At 38.9% G+C, this 23,253-nt stretch overlaps 3 protein-coding genes and 2 long non-coding RNA genes across 8 annotated transcripts in view; 3 read left to right on the plus strand and 2 right to left on the minus strand.

Annotated features, from left to right (window-relative positions):
- Window positions 1-1,313: 1,313 nt before the first annotated feature.
- On the minus strand, window positions 1,314-6,152 carry LOC143412715 (uncharacterized). Its single transcript, XR_013093257.1, has 3 exons — window positions 5,929-6,152; window positions 4,684-4,818; window positions 1,314-2,481 (listed from the first exon to the last, which is right to left on the minus strand). It is a non-coding gene; the product is annotated as an uncharacterized LOC143412715 (long non-coding RNA).
- Window positions 6,153-6,859: 707 nt separating this feature from the next.
- On the plus strand, window positions 6,860-11,313 carry mpv17l2 (MPV17 mitochondrial inner membrane protein like 2). Of its 4 annotated transcripts, none has more exons than XM_004564797.3 (6): window positions 6,860-7,003; window positions 7,754-7,972; window positions 8,345-8,506; window positions 8,803-8,879; window positions 9,288-9,416; window positions 10,194-11,313. In XM_004564797.3, the coding sequence occupies exons 2-6, from the start codon at window positions 7,783-7,785 to the stop codon at window positions 10,290-10,292; spliced, it is 657 nt and encodes a 218-aa protein (XP_004564854.2). In that variant the 5' UTR covers window positions 6,860-7,003; window positions 7,754-7,782; the 3' UTR covers window positions 10,293-11,313. The 4 variants fall into 4 exon arrangements, with proteins under 4 accessions (XP_004564854.2, XP_004564856.1, XP_004564858.1 ...); XM_004564799.5 differs by having other exon boundaries at window positions 6,869-7,120; XM_004564801.3 differs by lacking the exon at window positions 6,860-7,003 and adding an exon at window positions 7,546-7,569.
- Window positions 11,314-12,673: 1,360 nt separating this feature from the next.
- On the plus strand, window positions 12,674-19,047 carry cist1 (colon, intestine and stomach enriched 1). The gene is made up of 4 exons (XM_014413827.4): window positions 12,674-12,777; window positions 14,490-14,891; window positions 16,513-16,676; window positions 18,159-19,047. The coding sequence occupies exons 1-4, from the start codon at window positions 12,717-12,719 to the stop codon at window positions 18,201-18,203; spliced, it is 672 nt and encodes a 223-aa protein (XP_014269313.3). The 5' UTR covers window positions 12,674-12,716; the 3' UTR covers window positions 18,204-19,047.
- On the minus strand, window positions 15,700-21,726 carry LOC143412716 (uncharacterized). Its single transcript, XR_013093258.1, has 3 exons — window positions 21,624-21,726; window positions 16,018-16,210; window positions 15,700-15,851 (listed from the first exon to the last, which is right to left on the minus strand). It is a non-coding gene; the product is annotated as an uncharacterized LOC143412716 (long non-coding RNA).
- Window positions 21,562-23,253, plus strand: part of LOC101486556 (3',5'-cyclic-AMP phosphodiesterase 4C) — a 107,782-nt gene continuing 106,090 nt past the window's right edge. Inside the window, exon 1 of the mRNA XM_004564807.6 lies at window positions 21,562-21,686. The gene's annotated coding sequence lies outside the window, so the exon portion shown is untranslated. The remainder of the gene's footprint in view (window positions 21,687-23,253) is intronic.

A 23,253-nucleotide genomic window follows, 5' to 3' on the forward strand; every position in this document is an offset into this window, starting at 1 on the left:
TCAGCGATCAAAATATGGCTTTCATTTCACAATTTTTATTTATTTATATAAACATAATTGGAGAACTCAAACAGTGTCCTATCCTTGGTAACGACTGAGTGAAATATTAATGTGTTTTTTATCGCTACTGTTTGCACCTGCAAGTGTTGAATTATAGCGATTTAAATGTTTGCATAATGGTGTAATAAAAGGCTTTGTTGGTGTTGTGTCTTTACTTAATGGGGCCATTGTCCTGTGTGGAGGCTCACAGACATTTGAATAAGGTGATGCAAGAACCATTCACTGCTGTTTAGAACTGGGAGCAGCTTGAGAGACACGTTTTACTCTTCACAGCTTATTCGGCCAGGGCAACAGTAGTATGTTGTAAAGGAGAGGCTGATAAAGTGTTTTACTAACACTATCAGACCATATAATAAAATATAAGCTATCTAAAGCAGTGGAGTCAGACATAAGGGCCAGAAGGTTCCCGTTCTCTATGGCTTTGCAAAGTGTGAATATTAACAACACATTTGTTTTTTTTATTGTGGTGCTTAAACTATTTTTTCACAAGATGTAAAATATGTGGAAAGTTAAAAGCATTTTCAATAAACAAAAACATAAAATACTACTGTTGTTTCTGTATAGGCTTTTCCACTGTTGTCTGTAAATTGTAAGGCATGTGTCAGGGCAGTTGCTTTACGGAAAATTGATTTATTTTGGAATTTTAAACATGTGCAATCTTAAATAGAAATACAGTATATCTATCTATCTATCTATCTATCTACACTGTAAAAAAATATTCCGTAGAAAAACAGAAAATGTCCTGGTAATTTTCTGCCAGTACATTTTCTGTTTTTTTACGGAGGTTTGACGGACCTTTCTGTAAATGATAAAACGGAAAATTCTGTAGATTTACAGTATACTCTCTGTACTATTTACGGACATTTCCTTCAGCTATAAAACAGAAAATTCCGTTTATTCACAGTATATTTTCTGTATCATTAACTGATATTTTCCGTTAATAGAAAAATTGAAATTTCTGTTTATATTACTATTTCCAAGCACTTCTTTTCACTGTAACTCATTAAATATAGTTCTTTATATCCTTAAACGTACATTTCTATGCAATTACAACCTAGTACACCATGTACTCAAAAATTCATAAATTAAAACTTAAATTAATTTGTGCTTCGTACACAACAACATTGGTACAATTAATGTTAAATATTCTTTTATTCTCCTTAACTCAAACACTATACTTAAATATAATGACAGCATCCATCTTGTCATAAAACTACTAAACAGCTGATACATGAACAAAATAACTCACAAGCTTTCAAATTTGAGCATTTTTATTTCCTTGAAATCAGGTTGCCCTCATGTAAATGTGTTTATTTACATTCATTCAAGTGGCTACCAAGTGTTTTCTTCAAACAGGACACCTGACAAACAAAAAATGTCATATTTAACGACATGTTCACATTTAATAATATCCAGAGTACCTTTTAGTTAGAATCACTGCCTTGTGGTAGTTTTGCCTCAGCCAAATGGTTAAGGTGTGGTTTACATCCATCTCTGTCCACTTATGATACAGTATACACATGTAGTCAGTTATAGCCAAACACCTTTGATTACTGAATTGCATTCACTTCATTAATGAAGTGAATGTAATTCACATTTGTGTGAACATTTGTCTGAGATTAACTCTTTGGGCTCTTTACCTTACAATATAACATACTTGAGTCAAAATTTGTTGACTGTTTAAGTGGTGCCACATGAATACAACTGAACAAATCTAAAGAAGATGTTCCTGAACTTTGGGTTTATTCGAACAGGACTGATGGATAACCACAGGACTTTTCCCCATATGATAACTACAACACATAATAAATTAAGACAGATTACTGTCCCAAACTTAAAGATAAAAGTGTATTTACGGGACTTGTTTTGTCAGTGAGGAGCAAAGTATAATTAGAAGTGCTTGTTCTGATGAAAAGTTAAACTGTAAACAGCAGCATAGTGAATAAGGATCTGTGTCCACGAATCCTCAGCAGTGACAACACTTAAACATCATAGTTCAAAATCCTTAATGCACACCTTTTTCTCCACGGTGTTCAAATTCTCTAAGCTGGTTAAGTAGAGGAAAAAGTCTGACATATTTCATGACCATTAAATGTTAGACAAGGCTCTGAAAACAAGGTTACAGTTACAAACAAAAACCTCTGCTTGTGCGCACAGACCCTAAATCACAACAAATAAGACAATAGTAAGACAAATTACTACAAAGTCTTGTTACCGCTCTTCATATAACAGTGTGACAAAGTCCTGAATGCAGCCTGCATGTTAGTACATCAAGGTCCATCTGAGCTTTAAGTAAAATACACTCAGCTTTTCCTTGGATTTTAAGAGTTGCTCAGTTCATACAGGAACTGCAGCAGTCGGCGTTAACGTGTCGCTGTGTTGCTCCTCCGTGTCAGCCATTGAGACTAGTCGCAATTTATTCTGAGGAAAAAAAGAGAAACAACAAGACATTTTTAAAAAGTTTGTATTTTTATAATTTTTTTTTACCTAGAGCATAAACAACATAAACAAAAAAAGGATTAGGGCTGTGCGATATGACGATATATATCAGATTACGATATAAAAATGTCTATCGTTTCATATTATATGTCACGGGGTGGAAAGGGACAAGTCACCTAAGTTTGTCCACTATGCATGTTTTGCTGCGTTTTACCTTTTTAATATTTTAATATTGTACACTGGTTTATTTTTATGAGTTTTACTGCATGTTTTAATGGTATTTAGTTGGTGACTTGTCCTGGAAAGACTCCGCCCCTACCTGATAATAAACTGATCACACCTGCGAGAGATCCCAGAGAGGCCAATAAGAGGGCCTGGCAGACCAAAGGAAGGGGTTCGACCGAGAGGCTAGAATGACGGCCAGGAGTAAGTGGTGCCAGGCGGCGGCGGCGCCTGCAAGCCGAAGGGGCTGGTGGAGCTGGGCGTTAGGAGGACGGACAGCACCAGCGCACGGAGGACCAGCGCACAGGGCACCAGTGCAGAGAGTGACAGTACCAGCGGGGAGAGCGGAGACAGCACCAGCGGAAGGCACGGGACGGCTGTGTGGCTTTGCAGTTTTAAAGAAGTGGCGGGCGGAGTTGAGAGCTCTGCCCACCCGGGGTAAGTCTTCGACTTATCCCCTTTTATTGAACAAAAACTGCCGGAAGAATAGTGACTGCCGCTCCTCCCTTTCTCTAGCATATCAAGACGCGAATGCGGAAAGGAAGGAGAGGACTCCGCTGGATTTCTTAACTCCCTGGGACTTTTATGCTGTGGTGGATCCCACTGGACTTTTAATGTTGTGTTTTATTGATTTTTATTGTGTTATCCCTTGGCCAAGGTTGTTTTAATTTATCTTACATTTTTAACTATTTAAATATAATAAATTATATTTTAATTCTACAGTTTTTTAATCGTGTGCTTTCCCTTGGCGGCTCCACTGCTCTGTCCGTTTGGAGGAAGGTTTCCTTCCTTTAAAAAAACGACACTGTGGGAATAAAATCAGCCTTTCCGCTCCGTTACATATACACTATTCTTTGTTTTGTGGTGTTGCAAAATAAACTGTTTACGGCAATATTTTTTTCATGGTTTTGATGGTCACTGTAGTTGCTATATTATTTCTTAAAGTTCTCTCCTTCTCTTATACTTAAAATAACCACACTATGGACGGACAAGTGACTGTTTTTACGCGTACTTTCGTTACCAACAATGAGGATAAAACCATCGTGTGGCTCCGCCGTCCGCTTGTTTATTTTCCACATAAACCTTTCACAATAAAGCTCAAGTTTCTGTTGAGACTTTTCAAACTAAACTGAAATGATATACATTATTCTCAAACATAAAATTTCAGAATATGCATCAAACAAATGACCTCAAATAAAAACATCAAGTAACTATAAATGGCGCTTACAGTCACCACGCAGATGAAGGCACAGAGAATACCAGCATGGCCAGCAAGGATGAGGCAGAACCAGAAGGACCAGTCAAAAGAAATCGAGGACCTTATTGTTAAATGAGGGGCTACCTCTGTAGCATGGACATGGTTTGGTTATGAAAAGTCTGACACGCCCCAGAAAACTGTACTATGCAAATTATGCCACAAACTGGTCCCCACCACCACTCGAACACGACAAACCTCTTTAACCACCTACACAAGAATCACATGAAAGAGTTTCGAGAGAGTTTACGAATGAAAAGCAAAAAAGAGTCGTCAGGTGCTCAAAATAATCCTTAGACTCAAACGTTAGAACAGGCTTTTCCTTGCAGCACGCCGTCTAATAAATACTCAGAAAGAAAATGGCGGCCATTTAAACTCATGTCTAAAAATGTATAGTTTCATGCATCGGTCAAAACACTCGACTCCAGGTACACGACGCCCAACTGAAAACATTTCACATAAGTCGAGTTGCCCGAGAATCACAGAATTTACAGAAAATGCACTATTTTGTGATATATATCGTTATCAGGAGAGATACGTCTTATATTGGGATATGAGACTTTGGTCATATCACGCAGCCCTACAAAGGATTATAATTCACGTAGAGTTGCATACACATAACACCATTCTGTTGCAACAAAAGCAGTTTATAATTAAAGTAACATACATACCTTGAAAAACTAAATCAACCACAACATTAAACTCACCTTGTGTTTGTAGAGAAGGTGATCAGGGTTTTTCTTCATTTCCTGAGACCAGCTGCTCTGGATCATCACCAGCTTGTATCTTCATCTTTTTTTTCACTCGGGGAAGTCTTTCCTTTTCTTGGCCATTGCTCTGCACTGGAAAACCAAAGTGTGTGATCAAAGGTGAAATAAGGGATATTTTTCCACTGCAGGACTTAAAGTGCTTCAAGTAGTGATAGCTGTTGATCCATTTCTCAAATAATCTGTAAGGATCTGGATTTTTAAGAAAGATACAAATATCTCTGCTTATATTTGGCTAAAAGCTTGATATAGACAAGGCATATAGAGCCCCTGCACACCAGCACTGCGCTTACATTATAGTTCAATCAAGAAATAGTTATTATTGATTTATTATTGAATTTTTTTAGTAATAATTTTTAGTATTTAATCACATTAGCACAGTGGGGTGACAAAAATATTCCACATACAAGAAATGCTGCTCAGCATTTCATAAATTACATTTTCAACAAATGTTGGAGTAAAAACACAGTTACAGGGAAAATGTGTCTGTCTGTAAATATTAACTAAACATTTCTATGTGCTACAAAATAGACATGTGGTGAGGTGAAACTATACTTTCAATAATTTTACCACTACAGTCTGTTAACCACCGAAATAATCTATGCTGGTCAGCTAGCTAAAAGTCTTTACTTTAGCAGCCCAAATCAGAGGCTAACAGTAGCATTTGCTAGCGTCAGCCAGTAAGGTCTGAGGCTTAAACTAGGGTTAGTGTAACTTTGCCTGAAACCCTTTAAAGTGTACAGTAGAGCCAACTGTAAAACACAGGTATTGATACAGTACTTATTAGAGTCCTAGAATAATTTCTAGAACCATGAAGTTCTCACTTTCCCAGTTATCCACATCGCTGACTTTCGCTAATTAGCTAGTTAGCAGTCACAGCTGTGTAATACCCAGAGAGACACAGACAGCTAACTATAATATTTATGAAAACTGGTTCAGCCACTGAAGGGCAAAACTGGTGGTATCACAGTAAAAATTATTTTAACATTAATTAAAATAAAGCTTAAGTCATGTTAAACCTAAATAACAATTATTTTAAAAAATGAGTCAGCAAAATATTCCTGACTTGTCTGGAGACAGCCGAAACCAGTTAACAAATAAATTAACAATTCTTTCTAAATAAAAACACGGAGTCTTTTGAAAAACATTATTTTAATAAAACGAAACATGAGTTTTAATACTTACCACAGAAATTTGAAGGCAGTTTCTCCAACTTCAGAATCCAAAATCCAGATGAAGCCTGAAAGAAGCCTAATGGCTGCTCTTGCGCTTACTTTTCCCTCCTTTTCAGGTTCTTTTTCCCACAATGCATTGCAGTAGTTGAGAAATACAGAAAAATACCTGTAAATGACTAATACGGAAAATTCCTTCACGTTTATACAGTAGATTGTACTGTATTTTTACGGATTTTTTTTACAGTGTATCTATCTATCTATCTATCTATACATATATATGTATATGTATATTTGTATGTATGTATGTATGTATGTATGTATGTATGTATGTATATGTATATTTGTATGTATGTATGTATGTATGTATGTATAGATAGATAGATAGGTAGATAGATAGATAGATATACTGTATTTCTATTTAAGATTGCACATGTTTCAACTTGTGCAAAATATATTTTTGGGACATATGATTATTGATTATTACCGAATTATGAACTATCATAATGTTATGATATTCATAAAAAATATTACTGCCATTAACTTTTATTACTTCCTTTATTACTGTCCTAAGTCATAAATGATTTGACAGGGGGCCATAAATCACTGGTTTGACATAAAGTCCCAATATTCCTCCTTGTGTGGACACAGCACTCGTTCATCCACTGAATCTAGTAACTTCTATGCCTCAGTGATTTATATGTCAGTGTTAACTGGCTTAACAAACAAACAGCATCCCTCTCAAAATGGTCAGGAACAAGGACTAGACTCAAAATGGGTGAAAACACGGCCAATATCCAAGAAAAGCTTTTAAAGACTATCATGAAGTCTGGAAAACGTTTACTCACAACCACTTTAAAAAAAATTACACGAGAGTCTGGCTTCTTGGAAGCAAAATATAAAGAAATGTGGGGTGTCCAAGAACGTGGGGGGTGGGTGTTCTTTGTACAACGAGTTTTCGTTGTTCCTCCCGACCAGCAGGTGTCGCCATCACATCACTGCGCTAATCAGTCATTTGCTCACCCGTCCAAGAGCACGTCAGGTCGTGGATGCAGTCTGCGGATACAAGAAAAAAACTTCTCTTTCCTGTAAGGTTTTTATCGTCGTTTCGCTCTTCATTGCTGATGGATTAGTGTGTTTATTAAGGTTGCGTTGTTAAGTCAGGGAAACGCATCATCTACGCGGAAACGCACATACCGGCTCAGGTTCGCCTCATCTGTCTCTCTGTTGCATGTCGCGTTCACTGGTATCATTGTAAAACCGAATGTAAAATTTCATGTAAACGTCAGTGCCGACCGGGACTGGATTGTTTTAAACAGAAAACATAAAGTGTTCGTCTCTGAGCTGTTAGACCAGAAACTAGCTAACGAGCAGCGGCTGGATAGTTGAGCTTTACAGCTTTTTCAGCACTTTCGGAGATTAATAAAGTCTGTAGTGGTGTTTAAACTACATATGTGGTATTCTTCTCACAGAGGTTCGCAGTTTGTGTATATATAATATACGTTGTGCACATAAAATTGCTTTTAGGTTTTAAGTGAGAAAACAGTGCGGCGCAAAATCAACAAATAGGGACCAAGTAGTGTTCTCGCTAAATCTCACGATATTTTAGTATTTGACTGGTAATTTACACAGGCACGTGCATTTACACTCACAGGTGAACAAACATGCCTCCACGTGTCAGCTAGCATTATATTTCCTCTCTCCCTGTGTTGGAAGATCAAGTTGTGTCATTTGTTTTACTCCTTTTATTACAATTTGTTTAGTACAATGAATCTACCTATCCGCTGGCTTTCCGTGCATGAACCCTAAATGTTTATCTTTTTCCTTCTTCTCCACAGATGACTGTACTTTCTCCTGTCTGAACATCATGCTTCCCCGTGCGGGTAAAGAGTTTCTGGTCCGGATACGGTTCTCCTGGAGGCCGTTCTTCCAAGGCCGCTACCTGCTGGTCACCAATATCATGAGTGGAGGGGTGATGCTGTCTCTGGGAGACATCCTACAGCAGACTCGGGAGAAACACAGGGATCCTGGCAAAATCAGAGACTGGAGCCGAACAGGTGACACAGAGTTTTATGCATTTAATGTCATACACCATTTTCTTATTTTGGCTGATATGCAGGAGAGCTCCAGATCTGTACAGTTTCTAAAATAAAAATATAATGAACTCAAGTAATTTTGGACAAAAGCATCTGCATTGTTGTTAGAATTATCATTTGATTTGGGGATACAGAGGAGAGCATGCCAAAGAACATATGCAAAAACAAATGTAGTTGTCAGCAGTAAAGATTCTGCCAACAGGATTATGCTTAAACACTTTTTAAAAAACAATTCTTACAAAATAAAAAGGAACTCCTACTATTTTGTAATAATCTCATGTTGGGCTATCATGATTTATTTCATGCACGGCTGTTCTCTGTTTGGCTTCAAAGCTCGCATGTTTGCCGTGGGCTGCTCCATGGGTCCTCTCCTGCACTACTGGTACATCTGGCTGGACAGAGTGTACGCGGGCAAAGCTCTCAAAACCTTGGTCAAGAAGGTTGTGGTGGACCAGCTGGTTGCTTCCCCGACCCTGGGCGTGTGGTATTTTTTAGGTGAGAAGGATTTTACTGGTACTAAGTCCTGCTTCTCACACGTTGTTCAGGGTGTGAGCACATGAACAGTTTGTCAGTGACGCGCACACTTGAGAGATCATGTACAGAGGCAAAGGTTGCGCATAAAGATGTGGGTAAGGAAAACCCCCGCGTATAAGACATATATGGGGTTCAAAGGGTATCTGTTTCGAGTAGGCTCAAATTTAGCAGTTCATGTTTATAAGAGCGCTTATCTGAGGGTGGTTTTAATAAAGTGTGGCGGTGACGCATGTCTGACAGAAAACTGTTTATCACAGGTATGGATCTCATGGAGGGGCGCAGTTTATCCGAAGGATGGGCAGAGTTTAGAGGCAAGTTCTGGGAATTTTACAAGGTAAGTAAACCTGGAGGTTGAACATTAATTGTTCTTCATTCATTCCAACTGAAATTCTTCTTTGTCTTTAACAGAAGATGAGAATTTAGCGTTTAAACTGTAGCTGAACATTAAGTAATATAAAATATAACTGTGCTCTACACGGCAAACAGAGGAACTTTACGAGTTACGACTATAAGTTACATGTAGTAATTTAGCTCTGTGCTCTTCTGTCTTAAATCTTGAGGTTGTTGTTGTTACTCAGAAGGTTAAAAAAAAAAAAAAACCCAACCCAGCAGAGCAGATAAAACCTCCCAGTCTCAGCTGGTAACCTGCTGAGCAGACGGAGCACACTTCCCCCCTCTTGTCTGTTTCTCTGAGTAATTAGTACCTGCTTGTTTATCTTATGTGTGTTGTTCTTGCTGACAGGTAGACTGCTGTGTTTGGCCCGCTGCTCAGATGATCAACTTCTACTTTCTCTCGCCCAAGTTCCGCGTCGTGTACATCAACTTTGTCACCTTAGGGTGGGACACCTACCTCTCTTACCTCAAACACAGAGTAAGTCAACCACACAGGAAGTTTTTGGTTTTGTTACCTCTTATTTTACCAATTAACAGCTGTACGGTGCTGTGTGCAGCTCCTCCCAGCTGTGTGTGTTCTGTCTGCATACACATTTCCTCTGGGATGGCGAATGGAGCTGAAACTGTGTGTCACTGGAAGCAGATGGTATGTTTCTGCTCTATGCTGATTGACTGACAAGTGGGCGGAAATAGGGAAGAGTGTGACAGTGGAGTTCACCAGAAATGGAAGAACTATGAAGAAAATTTCAAAGATTAAGAAAAGCAGCATGGAAAGCGCAGGCAGCTACAGTGGACACTATTCATTGTTTGTAACAGTTTCACTTCAGCTCTTTGAATGTCAAATGAACTCTCTCTCCACGGCTGGTTGACCAACAACAGCACAAGAGGGAATGATCTACAGATGGGTTGCACCACATACTTTGTATGCTGCCTCCATCATACAGCAGAGCTCCCTGCAGATAGACAGGCCATCCCTGTACTGCCAACGCCATCCCTGCTGAACCATAGGTTCCAGTATACAGGCAGCCAGTCGGAGGAAAGCTGCTTTAAGCAGGAGGCTGACAGTGGGTGAACTGAGGGGCTCTACAAAGGCTCAGTATGAGCTCAAAAGGATTAATACGGTATATTGGGACTCTTACTCACCAGCGCTGCCCATGAGGTTCATTGCATCTCTGACTTTTCTAATCACTTATGTACAAAAGTGAAGTGATGTTGATCATGTCAATGCATCCACTGATTTGTATTGTCTTGACAGAAAGACGACCCCCATGCTGAGCTGGCATTAGACAGCAACGTTGCGGATGTACAGAAGGAAGTGCTGCCACAGTCCAAACCGTTGGAGGAGAAGGCTTAAAGAAGCTCAGTAGAGATGATACGTGTTGCTGTTTTTATGCATTTATACTCTTCCTCCCTTTGGAACTGCTGTCGGACTGTTGTGTTCATGCAACAGTGTGTGTTCCTGTGTTGGTCACTCAGATTTAAACTGATGCGTCTCTGGGAAGTTTGAAGTTAAAGTGCTGGTACACTTCTTCTTAACTCCCAAAGAGTTTAAATGTGTCTGTTTATGTGTGAATGATGTGCGCATGGATGAGAAGCTGTTTCACTGCCCTCAGGTACAGCATTTACTGTCAGAGTGAATTGAGCGGCTGTTAAGGGGAAGGTTTAAAAAGTCCCAAAAGTCATTGGACCCAAATTTTAAATCTGATTCTAGTAATGCTTTTACTTTATTTTTTTTAATATGCTTTATTAAAAAAAAAAAACCAATCAATATTGATGTGAGAGAGCTCTACTACATAACTGCTTCAGCAGCAAACCGCGTCTTTGAACATTGCCTTAATATATCATCCAGTGCTGCGTTTGTTTTAATGTCAATCACTCCATTTAACTTGACCCTCTGAGGTCAAATGAAGCATGATTATGGATCTATTTGTATTTTGTCATATCACATAGAATAACCGTTGAAAATAAGTAATTTTTAACTGTGCAGTAGTTTTTCACTAGTTACTGTAAAACTGACTGTATATTTCTACCAGTTTAATTTATTGATGATTTTTATTTTTTAGCTTTGGCTGGTCCAGTGATGATTTAGTTTATGTGATGATGGGGGGAGAAAAACCAGTATAAATGGTGTTAGCATAAACACTGTGAGGGTGGGGAGCGACACCATCTTCGGTGCTGCTGCTGCGTTTGTATAATGTATTTATTATATGAAATATTTTCCCAGAGTTCTCCACATAAAATGCATCATTGGTGTACTACCTGTGTAAAAGAGCTGAGAAGCCATGTATCAGAAGTCTGCTAAGATTTCTGAATGCTGAAGAATTTATTTTCACATAAATTCAAATCAAATAAAAAAAAAAACCTTTCTTTTGGCACTTTTGTGGTTCTATCCTAATTATCCATATACTTTAGTTTGGACACATTATGTTACAACATGTTATCAATATTGAAGCAATTGAGAATTAAATGGGATAAAGCGCGCCCCCGCCCCCCCCCTTATTTTTATAACCCAAAAGTAAATATGGTTATATTTGCCCTCCTTATAATGGAGGAGGCTATTACCATCACTGTGTTAGTGTTTTAACAGGAGATATTAGGGACAATGTTACAGTTATTCTCATATGAATGACATTTATATAAATGTATTCTTTAATACTGTGCAAAATTCTTGAGCCACCCCTCATTTTCAAATATTCTCCTTCACAATAACCAGACTTTCTTGGATTTTTAAAGTGGCTTTAAGCAATAGTTCCCTAGATCTCTTTCAGTTGTTTCCTTTGGACATTGACTGCCTTTTTACTCATTTTCACTCCAGTCCTTGTTCTGTACCATTTTCAGAGGAAACATTAGCAGGGCATGTTGTTGCTAGCAGCCCATCACAACAATGCATAATTTGTTCCCATTTATTTGGCCGAGTCTGAAATATGCCAACGATAACACCGCGTGTTGTGTTGTGCCAGCATGGAGGTTCCTAAAGAGCTCTAAGCTGGGAACCTCTGGATGGCAGTGTGACCTAAGAAAAACAAAGAGACAACTGAATATCTACAGCAGATGAACGATGTCTGAAAGTCACGTCGTTTTGAAAAATGAAAACATCCAGAAAAGACCCGAAACGTGACCTGAGAGACACACCTGACCCTTCAGCTACTGTTCACTACTGTTCACTGAGGCCTCATCAGAAATGGTCTCAGGGGAAGGATGGATGCCAAGAAGTCAAATTTACACAACGACTGGTCTGTATGTATAAAGTTTCAGTGATGTACACAATATCAAAAACCTTAAAACAGCATAAAAATGAAAGAAAGTAAAGTTGAAGACTCAACTTAAAAAGAATAACATGCGAGGCAGAAATAAGCTCCACTGCACCTGATTCAACAAAAGTGTCAAACGTGCAGTGGACAAAATGATTTTCTTGTTTCATCAAAAATAAAGTGTCCAGCTCTGTGCTGCAGCATAAGCAGCCTGCACAGTGCAGAGTAAAAGACCTGGGATAGCATAGGTCATTGCAGCTGGCAGCATGAGACAACTTTCATGTTTAAAATCTATTTTAGAAGTAAAAACTAATCTGCAGCTGCCTGCAGCAGGAATAGAAGCAAAAGCAAACACACACAACCTTGTTTAAATATTGACTGATAGTGTGAAGGGTTTAATGCTTGATATGCAACAGCCCGTGTTTGGAGCACATCCTGCTGTCAAGGATGTAGTTACCGCATGTGTGTGCATGTGCGTTTGTCTGTGAATGTCACTGATATGACTGCCAGCCACTTCCCCTCTCAACATGCCCGCAACGATGCACCTCACTCTGCTGGTGTCCCTGTTAACAGCGACAGTCATCAGTGGTAAGTCAGCATTTTTCAACAAGTTTTCACTTCTCAAAATTTTGTGTTCTATATGTTTGAACGTTAGGCTGAAGTCTTGTAGAAGTGCAAATTTATGCAAACAGGAAGCTTCGTGCAGTGAGAGACAGTCGGCCGGTTTGCCTGTGGCAGCGCGGCACTGGCTCTTGTTTTAAGTGTAATAAGAAGCAACCGTGTGTTGTCACAGACACATTTGTATTCATTCTGTTGCTGTTCATTACTACAAAATTCATATCATAAGTAAAGCGTGTATCTGTAAAACATAAGGGGAAGTTCACACCTGGGTGTAGACTGGGGCTAATATTTAATCAGTGATAGTGAGCTGAAGTCGAGCCTCCTGTGGCAAACACTTTACTGAACACACGTTGCAATTGCTTTAATATTACCTGACCCACTGCTATGCGCCAACACAATCTGCTTTTAGACACTTGCAGCATGTCGTAGTTTTCTGAAATTTACTTTGTTTTTGTTCTTTTGTCAAGTTTAAAGTCGTTTCTTGCCTCAGAAAGTTGTCACAGCATTCTTACCTTAAGCTCCTCTGGATCTTTGCCCACATCGCATAACTGTACAAGTACAGTTATGTGATTTAAAGCTCCTAAACGCTCATGTATTTACCACTTAAAATCTCAGCTTCGTCATAGTTTGAAGGTTTTCCGGTGTGTTTTCTTTGTACACAAAGCGGATTTTAGGGGTAAAACAGTAACAGGTAGAGCAGCTACAGTGTTGATGAGGACCCCAACCTGAACCCTAAAGTGCCTACACTCAAACACCTGCCAAACTTCAATCCCACACGGCTCCGTAAAGAAATCTAAAACCGTCTTCATAAACAGTCCGAGGCCACAAAGATGATGCACATATAGATTGTTATTGTCTCAGGGATGTGAATCTAACATACGTAGCTTCCTTAACATGATTTTATGATAAACGTGGTGTGAGTGGGTGTGGGCGGTGACTAGAAGATGAAACTTACAGAGTTCCATGATGAAAGTGAGCTTTGCGTAATGCATCATTACTATCATGTTAATTACATGTGACTTAAGTAATAGTGGCAAAACTCCAGAATAGTGAATTTAAAGGTGTAGCATTCAAAATTTCTAATCTGTGATAATAAAGCTTATATTTAGGTTAAGGTAGGGTTACTTGATTAAAACAAATCAAATGTGAAATAAGAGCCTACATGACCACTTCAGAATCACCTGGGATTTATTTTTGTACTATATTTTGCACTCAATAAAACGATTTTTCAGCAATAATTTTGAGTAAAATGCAGCTGAAATATATCCTTATTATAGAGTTTACCAAAAATTTAAGTACCAGCAACGTTCTGTTAGTCTGTGTCAGACATCAGATATGTATTTTGCTATTCAAACTCTGGGATATTCAATGATCTAAAAGTTGGTTATAGAAAAAAATCATACAAAGCAATTATTTTGTGTCAGAACTTTTTGATGATTACAACAACACCATGCTCTGTCAATAGGAAGGGCTAGGGTTAGTGCACAGCATTAAGCCATGCTTGTCTGCATTAGTGCTCTCATGCATTAAAAACATCCAGTGCAAGTATGGAAAAATGTAAATAAAACTTTCTTTGTGGTTTGTTGGCACCTTTAAGATGCCAACAAACCACTTGATCATTATCTCAATAAGGTGTGAATGCAGCATCTTATATTTATGTGCTGTTTGCTGCTCTGCAGAAACCACCACTTCCTCCAGCTCATCCACTGCACAAACAACCACTAACAAACCATACTCACAAACAACAATACTCCAGACTACCACTGAAAGAACAACACATCCAACCACAGCTGAAACGACAACACATCCAACTACAGCTGAAACGACAACACATCCAACTACAGCTGAAACGACAACACATCCAACTACAGCTGAAACGACAGTGCAGTCCACGACCATCATCACTTCGGCTTCACCAAAAACGCAGCAGACAGACGACACCACCCCCAGCCCACCTCCTCAAACCACAGCAAACAACCAGACATCAAATGAGACAGCTTTGCCAACTGAAACAACGCTCCCATCTGCATCAGCATCACCAAACATCACTGCAACCACCACTGTGAACACAACCGACACAGGTCAAAAAACATCCAGTCCGCTCTTTTTTTGCCATTTTAAAAGAAATTAATGCACTTTTGGGGGTTCAAGGACAGTGAGAAACAATACAGATGGACAAATTTATACATAGCAGTGCCATACTTTATGACCTAAAACAAACAAAATGCTTTTGCGTGCACAGATTAAATTCATTTGCATGTTATGGTGGATTTCTTCTCAGGTTTCAATGAAATTTTGATGACAAGACCCAGATAGCAAGGAGACATTGACTAAACATTGTTTCAATATCAGGTGCTTCTATTGAATCAACGTTGAACTCTGACGTTGACCCAATGTCACTTTTGCACCCTTTTCTAATATTGAAACAACGTCATGTTTTGATATTGAATCAATGTTGAACGCTGACATTGATTCAACGTCAAATTTTCAAACACTGTTAATGTTGAAACAATCTCAGATTCTGATATTGAATCACTGTTGAACTCTGATGTTGATTTTCCATCACTTTTGCACCCTTGGTTACTATTGAAACAATAAAGTCATGATTAAAAATCAGTACTTAAAAGGTATTTGTATTAATAAAAAACCGCTGCAAATTACCAGCAATACTTAAACCTGCAAAAAAGACAATTGTATATGATCCCCAAATAGGAAACCCATAAAATACTGGACATTGTCTTACAATTTGTCATGTCCATAATAATATCCCTATAAAATGAAGCATCTGGCATTATGTAATAAAAATGACAGACATCTCTGTATCAATTACAAAGTAATTTATTATATTTTTGAAAAAGTTTCTTTGTTACATGTATTGGATACAGGTCACTTATTTTTTTTAGTTTACTCTGGGATCAAACTGGATATCAGGCATCCTGCACCACCCATGTTTTCTGAAGGGTAGCGGAGACATTTCTGCACTGCTTGGGCGAAGGCAAACTCAGAAACAGCGTTTACCCCCACCCGCTGAGTCAGACCATCTAGGACACAAACAAACACAAAAAGAAGAAGAAAAAAAAGCCAAATTAGAGCTTAAATATGAATAACCTATTGTCTATTGTCTTCAGCAGGGAGAAAGCATCTAAACTACCAGGCTGATTAATATGAAAGTCACAAGGCAGAAATCAGCAAACTTTAAGAACTTACCATTGCTTTATTTGCCTCCGGTCATTGCAGTTCATTTCGTCTATGTTGTTAAATGGCTAATCCAGAGGCAATACCCTAGCATGAACAGGGTCAGTGCTGCAGGATTAACGGAAGGCTCTGAACTTCTCACGGAGGTCCCTGACTTCTCTGATCAGCTCTGTTATCATGATCATAAGTTTTTGGAAGGCTGCATCTATTGAAAAGAACAATAACACAAAGAATACTGGCTTGTGATAAACTGGATAAGCATTGTGATGAGAAAAACAACTATATCCATAAGTGACAAACAACTGCCCAGGGGAATTTATTTGTCATGACAAATAAATTCCCCTGGGCAGTTGTTTGTTTAAGTCAATTAATAAATGAGGCATAAAACCAATGGTGTGACTTGTGCAAAGCAAATATGATTTCTTCTTACATTAGTATAATTTCAGCTGTGTCCAGCAAATATTGCATTTGTTTATCTCATCGTTTCTCTGTTTGTCTCCCCCTCAGGTTTTTCACCCGACTGGGAAAAAGATGACCTGGCGTCAAACCCCGGCCTAGTCGCTATCATTTGCATCTTCTGTATCGTCCTCGCCCTCGTTCTCGTGGTACTCACAGTGAAATGTATCCGATCGCCGAGATCCAATTTTGAGAGGCTCGAAGATATGCCGATGGTGAGATAGAAAACGTGACAGATATTCACAGTTCCAGAGGGTGAATCCTAATCTTAATCTTACTGTAGGTCTGGTATACATCTTAAAAATCAGCACTGAAACACACAAAATGACAAACTTCTTGAATATTGTTTCAAGAATATAATTCATGAGTTTTAGTATGAGGCTCTGCCTGCTGTAGGTTACTCATCCCAGCAGGGGGAGGCAGGTGCTGGTTAACACGTAGAAAACATGGATTTGCCCGTAACATGGATTTGGAGCAAGGCCAACACGTTCCAGGATTTTGCTTCACGGGGATGTTAACTGTCAGCCCCCCACCATGAGTAACACGTAAAAGTTTCCCAGCATTAAATGTCGTCTTCTTCTTGTTCCTGTCTCCTTAGTAATGAGGACAGTGGTTTCTCATTTACACGAACAGGAAGTGTGAGTGGATTGTCTGTGTGTGAAAAGTGTGGTGACTATTTCTCAAGAGAAGCTTATCATTAGAGCCGCATCAGCGCGTCGCCAGATAGTTTTAAACTGTTGGCATATCTCAATCTCAGCAGCAAGGGTCTAATCAAGAATGGGATTTCTGAAAAGCAAACCTTCTCTCTCACACTTACGGAGCACTTACAAGTTCATGTATGTATCTAGTGTGCAGAGACAATATCACAAAGACTTTTCAGATGACCCACAATGAGGCTGCCAATATGTGTGAAATAGAATAAAATACTGCTATTCTGGTAACCGCTGCAAAACAAGACCTGCAGCGCTGTACGGACCAGTGTTCTTTATAAGGTGTTCTACGAGTGTAAATCTTTATTGCTGCATGACTGGGCATTGTGCTGGAGTGTACTTTATACCGTACGAGCTACATATCCGACAACATGAGCTGAAAAACAACTGATCCTCCAATATGAGCAGGTCGGGACTTAATGATAACTTGCAGGGTTAATAAATGACAAACAATCCCCTGTAGAAATCGGATAATATGATCTAGATAATGTCCATGTATGACCACATCCATGACGCTTTTTTTCTTCACACATTCTTAGCAATTTCCTTTTGATTATTCCTGATATTATGAGAAAAGAGAATAAGATAAGTATGAAACATTTAAGCTTCCCTTCCCAGGAGTTTCTCAACCTCATCTTCACATGGTAATCCCTTCTCACATTCACTAATTTAACATTTAAAACGGGTAAAAAGACGGTTTTTTCAGAGGCTTGTCTCCGTCAGCTGATTGTCAGTCCTTAACGTTAATTACATTAATATGCCTAAAGCGGGACCGCAAAGACTTCACCTATTGTTAATCTGAACGGGGAAAAGAATGCCTATCACTGTAATCGGATAAAAGAAAAACAACAGAACACATTGTACTGTAAAAGAACCACTTTAGTTCAGATGGTAAAGCAGGTACTGGACATTCAGTGCAGGCACTTTATCACCACGCTGACTGCTGGTTAACTGTGAATGGGTTGTTTGTTTTCTGTGAACTCTCAGGGCAAAGTGAATGAGGAGTCTCCGTTCGCCCACTACTCGAAATGACAGAATGCGCTTGTGGACGCCGAAGGCCCGGGACGGGTCCAACCTGCCGAACGACTCTGACATCATCAGGCTCGGCTTTACGTAGCACTTTATTCAATGCCAGTGAAATATTTTGGCCTCATTCATTTTGGTTTTAATTAAGTGTAATCAGCTAACTACAACTGTCGCTTCCTCCATAGTAAAATCTGAAAATCAGCCTGAAAGGTAAACCTTCATACATAACGCTTGCTAAACTGGTGACATGTATAATCTTGTAAGCACTACAACTCAGATTTACACTGGTGATTTAATAAGAGTGCAGATTTCGATTTTACATAACGCTTTAACAAAGTCATAACTGGAATGTACAAGTGTACAAATGTGATCTTATCTGGAGTGGCATATATGATGTATGAATTGTGGGGTCTGAGGTCTTCTGTGCAAGCAAAGCTCAGACGCAAAAAGTCACAGTGCTGAGCACATGTTTTAGACCACCGGCCAGTGTAAGGTTTATGCCATAGCTGTTATAAATTAACAATTCTGGTACTTACCAAAATCATTTTTTAATGATTCTGTAATAGTTAAACCACCAGTGTGCTCTTAAATTAAGATCATATTTTTAATGCTAAAATATAAATATTGTTGTTATAAAAATAGAATAAAAAGAGTAAAGGCATCATTAGTTTATGATTAAATTAACTTTGATTAAAACCTACTTACTTGCATTCTTGAACAGAACAATTACTGCTTGAACGTCATGCTTGATTAATTTCTGACTTCCTACAGACATCCTCAGTGTTTTAAACTTGTTTTAAATGAGCTTTTTGGCACAGTTCAAAAATATTTTTCTTTTGTTTTTCTAATAGCAGGTAGTCTAATAAATGTGTTATGCACTGGAAATATCAGAAAAACTGTGGGGCCACTGACAGAATCTTTATGGCTAAAAACACTAAACAATAGGCTCATGTTCTTATTACTGATAGAAAAAATACTTGTGTATTTGTATGCACTAAAACAGGTACCGCTAATTATTTCTATGTTCACTCTAAAATTAATATCAGGCCATTCACATTAGTCACATCAGAAATGTTTCCAGGTTCAGGAAAATCTCGGGACTCATTTCCAACAAAAACACGTGCAATTCTACTTTGTCTTGCTAATCTTGATGAATGTAAACAGATTTGCTTATGCTTATAAACAGATTCAAATATAGAATTGGATCCTTTCTGCTTTAAATGCCTTAATAATTAATATCCCTGAGCTAGCCTGCACAAAAATGATAAAAGTCATATTTCTAGACATTTTAATTGTGGCTCAAAGTAACTTTTTTCATGAAATGCTGTCACACTGAGTCTGTGTGGCAAATCTGCTATCCTACACTCAATTTTGCAGTGACTTGAATGCTTTCCTGCCATTTCAACAAAATGATTTAATAAGTCAGTGTTTTGTAAATCGGGACGATGACATGCTGTGTACCAACTACATAATTGTGATGTTTTAATGAAAATAAAAACATTGATGTGGTGTTTTTCACTTTCCTGTAATGTGTCCCTTGTTGCTACCTCAGGTTAAGATTACGTAAACCTTTTACCCAGCCAGTTATCTGGAAAACCCCACCAGCAACTTCCTTTAACCTACGTCTTCAGCTATGTACCAACATGCCAGAGCTCCTCAGACACATGACTCACACTCCAAAGATAAAGAGAAACATCCCCAGGGCTCGAAGGTGAGGATTACCCAAAAAGGCCATGACTATTTAAGAGGACTGGCGATTGAGGCTAAACCAAATGAGCGTCTGGATAAGAATGTGACTGGGACCTCATTACCAAGACATCCTGCCAATGAAAATATAAATGGGCTACATGAAAGTGTGACCACTCAAGCGGTTTTGTTTGTATTAGAACTGTAAATGATTCATATTTTGTGAGGAAACCCTTTAACCCTTTAAGAGAGACACAAAAACAAGCTGTGGGAATCTCAGATGTGAGGCATTAACATGAAAGCCTTGTTTGGTTAAAGCACAAGACCTTTTATGAGTGTAACTGAACTTTTTTGGATCTAAAGAGTTGCACAAGCTGACAGTGGAAAGTAAAAGAGAGGTTTAAATTCCAGAGAGAAAGACACACTCAGTGAAAAAAGACTATGTGTGCAACTCGTGCAAGGAAACAAACAGGGCAAATTAGGACTGGCTAAAAGATCGATCTCGTAAAATTCCTCAGATACCACTGCACTGCTCTTGTTTTATTGTTAATGCTGAGATAAGTACAGGGAAAGAAGCACTGCAATCAGGTCAGATGGCATATCAGGGAAAGAACTATTTGAGCATCTCTTAAACTTTGATCTTTTGTTATAATGATCCAAATCTGCTGATGAAGTTACTTTGTGAAAATAAATTTCCTCTAATATTCTGAGAACGGGCACAATCATTACTCAAAAGGAACGCAAAACAAACTTAGTAGTCTTAACGCAAACAAGTATTTAAAACTTTGTTCTTTTTCTTGTAAAATCTTCCACTTTTTTTCAATACTCAAACATAGACAAATTCACAACGATGGCTGATGGTCTGTAGCATACACTCACTGGCCACTTTGTAAGGTACCCCACAAATATCTATTTAGCCAATCACATGGCAGCAACATTTAAGCATGTGTACATGCTCATGACAACCTGCAGAAGTTCAAACTAAGCATAAGAATGAGGTAAAAAAAAAAAAAAAAGAAAGAAAAAAAAAAAGAAGTGATTTAAGTGACTTTGAACATGGTTGGTGGTGTCAGATGGGCTGGTCCCAGTATTTCAGAAACTGCTGATCTGCAGGGATTTTCCCACGCAGTCATCTACAGGGTTCGATCGTGCAGCCGACAGTTCTGCAGCAACCGTGTGTGACGCTCTCGTGTCAATACGGACCAAAAATCTCACAGGAATGACTCCATCACATTATTAAATATTCATAAATCTAAATAAATCTATGCCACGTATTAAGTGAATTATGAACACGTGTTAATGCAAAAGATAGTCTTATCCAGTACTAGCAAGGTGAGCGCAGACTGACAGTCCATAAAACGTAATTTTAACCAAAAACGTGGAGGAAAAAACAGAACCATATCACCGCCGATAAGTTTAAGTGACCTAAATAAATGACAGATAAACAAAACAAACGGAATCAGGTGTACGTGCCAGATCAATCGAATAGTAAAAAGGTACAAAGGCGCTTCAGCAGCCAGGTGCACTCAGCTGCACCGGGCGTGAAGCTGGCCTGCCACAGACCTCGTGGCCGGCGTAGTGAGCTTGTTTACGTCTCGCGGCTTCGCTTCCTGCCATGTGATCCGCTGGCTGACGTCGCAGTGACGGAAGGGCACGGACCTCTGCATGCAGTAGAGTTTGAAGTCTAATAGTAAGTGACTAATTTGCAGCAATAAAAATGGATAAATGCAGTAGTGTTACCTGAGCAAGTTCGAGCAGTACTTCACTGTAAAGGCAGACGAGACAAGACGGCGGGTCGCTGCGGTGAGTGTGAAATAAGACTTTAACTTCCAGACTAACTGTAACCTGCACCTCAGATGCGCTCAGATGGGTAACTCCTAAACAGCTTTTTAACGGAGTAACCCGACGTTAAAGACTTCAGCGCTGACAGTTTTCTCATGAGAGAGGACATTTAGAAGAGCACCAGTTTCCTTTTCACACTCTTGCGGTGGCGATCAGAACCCTGCCCAGATACTCAGCATTGATTTCAGAGCGATCATAAAGAAAGTAACGTCACATCTGATCATATATAACACACTCACCTACTTCTAATAATAGTCATTGTGTAAAAAAAAGCAAACAAACAAAATCAAACATAAAAAACCGTCTACTCCATAAATGTTTCCATGGATGTTCTTCCTTGTAATCATGACAAGATTCTGTTGTAGTGGTATAGTTCTGCTCTATTACATGTCAATAATACTTTGAACGGCAGGATTTATTAAGCAGTTCGAGGGGTAGTTTCAACTGTGTGCGTTAAACTTTCTGAATAATTCATCTTCCCCAGCAAAGCCACAAGGAATGTTCCCTCCTTCTACTTCTATCTCCTTCCTTCCTCCATATCTGCTTCCTTCACTCTCTCTGTGTGACCCCCGCACAGACACTCAGAGCGTCTTCCTCATTTTCACACAGATCTTCCTTTCCTTCTTTCTGTCTCTCTTGCTTTCACCCAAAAAACTGACAGCAACAGCTGAAATACTATCTCGCCTGATCATCACCTTGTCGTTATCTCCCTTTTCTTTCTGACTTGTTTTCTCACAAACAAACGCATAGTTTCCAAGCCACGAGTTACAAGGAAAGCGGTCTCGACATCTTCATGTCTCAGCATGCACACTTGTCTTTGCCTTAAGCTTCTAATTGGATCTTGCAAATGTGGGTGATTTGTTATTTCTCTGCTGTATTGCTTGTACTTTGTTTACCACTTTGCAGCATTTGCCTTCCTGTAAGTACTAATATAATTACATTCCTGAAACAGACTGGGGTTATTGTTATAGAAAATGCTCATACAGATACATACAGCTGTTACCGATTAGGAATGACAGATCAGAAATTACTTTTCTAAATATCTGAGTTTTTAGAGAAACTCATGTTTCCCGGGTTTAACTCTACTGGAGTATGTTTTATGTTTCCCTTTTAAACTCCCTAAAACAAATGCTCTACCTTTACAAAACCGATTTTTAATAATAAAGGCGTGTGCGCTTCCATTTTTCCCCATTTCTGTGAGAATGTTTGAGATGGGGTGAGTTTTTGGTGGGTCAGCAGTGATTCTCTCAGCCTCCCTCCATCAACCCATTAACAGGAGTGATAAGGTCTCCCCAGTGTGACATGTGAGAGAGTTTTTCTCTGTCCCAGAGCTTTCATTCACACAAACGGGTTACATAATTCTGCAGTTTTCTTCTTGTTCGGTCAGACCCGTTTTTTTGCCATGGGAAACTTTTGAAATCCTGCAGTGTCATCAGTTTGAGAAACAAAGATAAACAAGGAAGAAAATGCAGAATGATCCGTGCCACCTGGAGTCATCCAGAGCAGCTTGGAGTTCAGCGTCTTGCCT

This window comes from Maylandia zebra, linkage group LG15 (genome assembly GCF_041146795.1).
Source record: "Maylandia zebra isolate NMK-2024a linkage group LG15, Mzebra_GT3a, whole genome shotgun sequence".
Taxonomy (NCBI): Eukaryota; Metazoa; Chordata; class Actinopteri; order Cichliformes; family Cichlidae; genus Maylandia; species Maylandia zebra.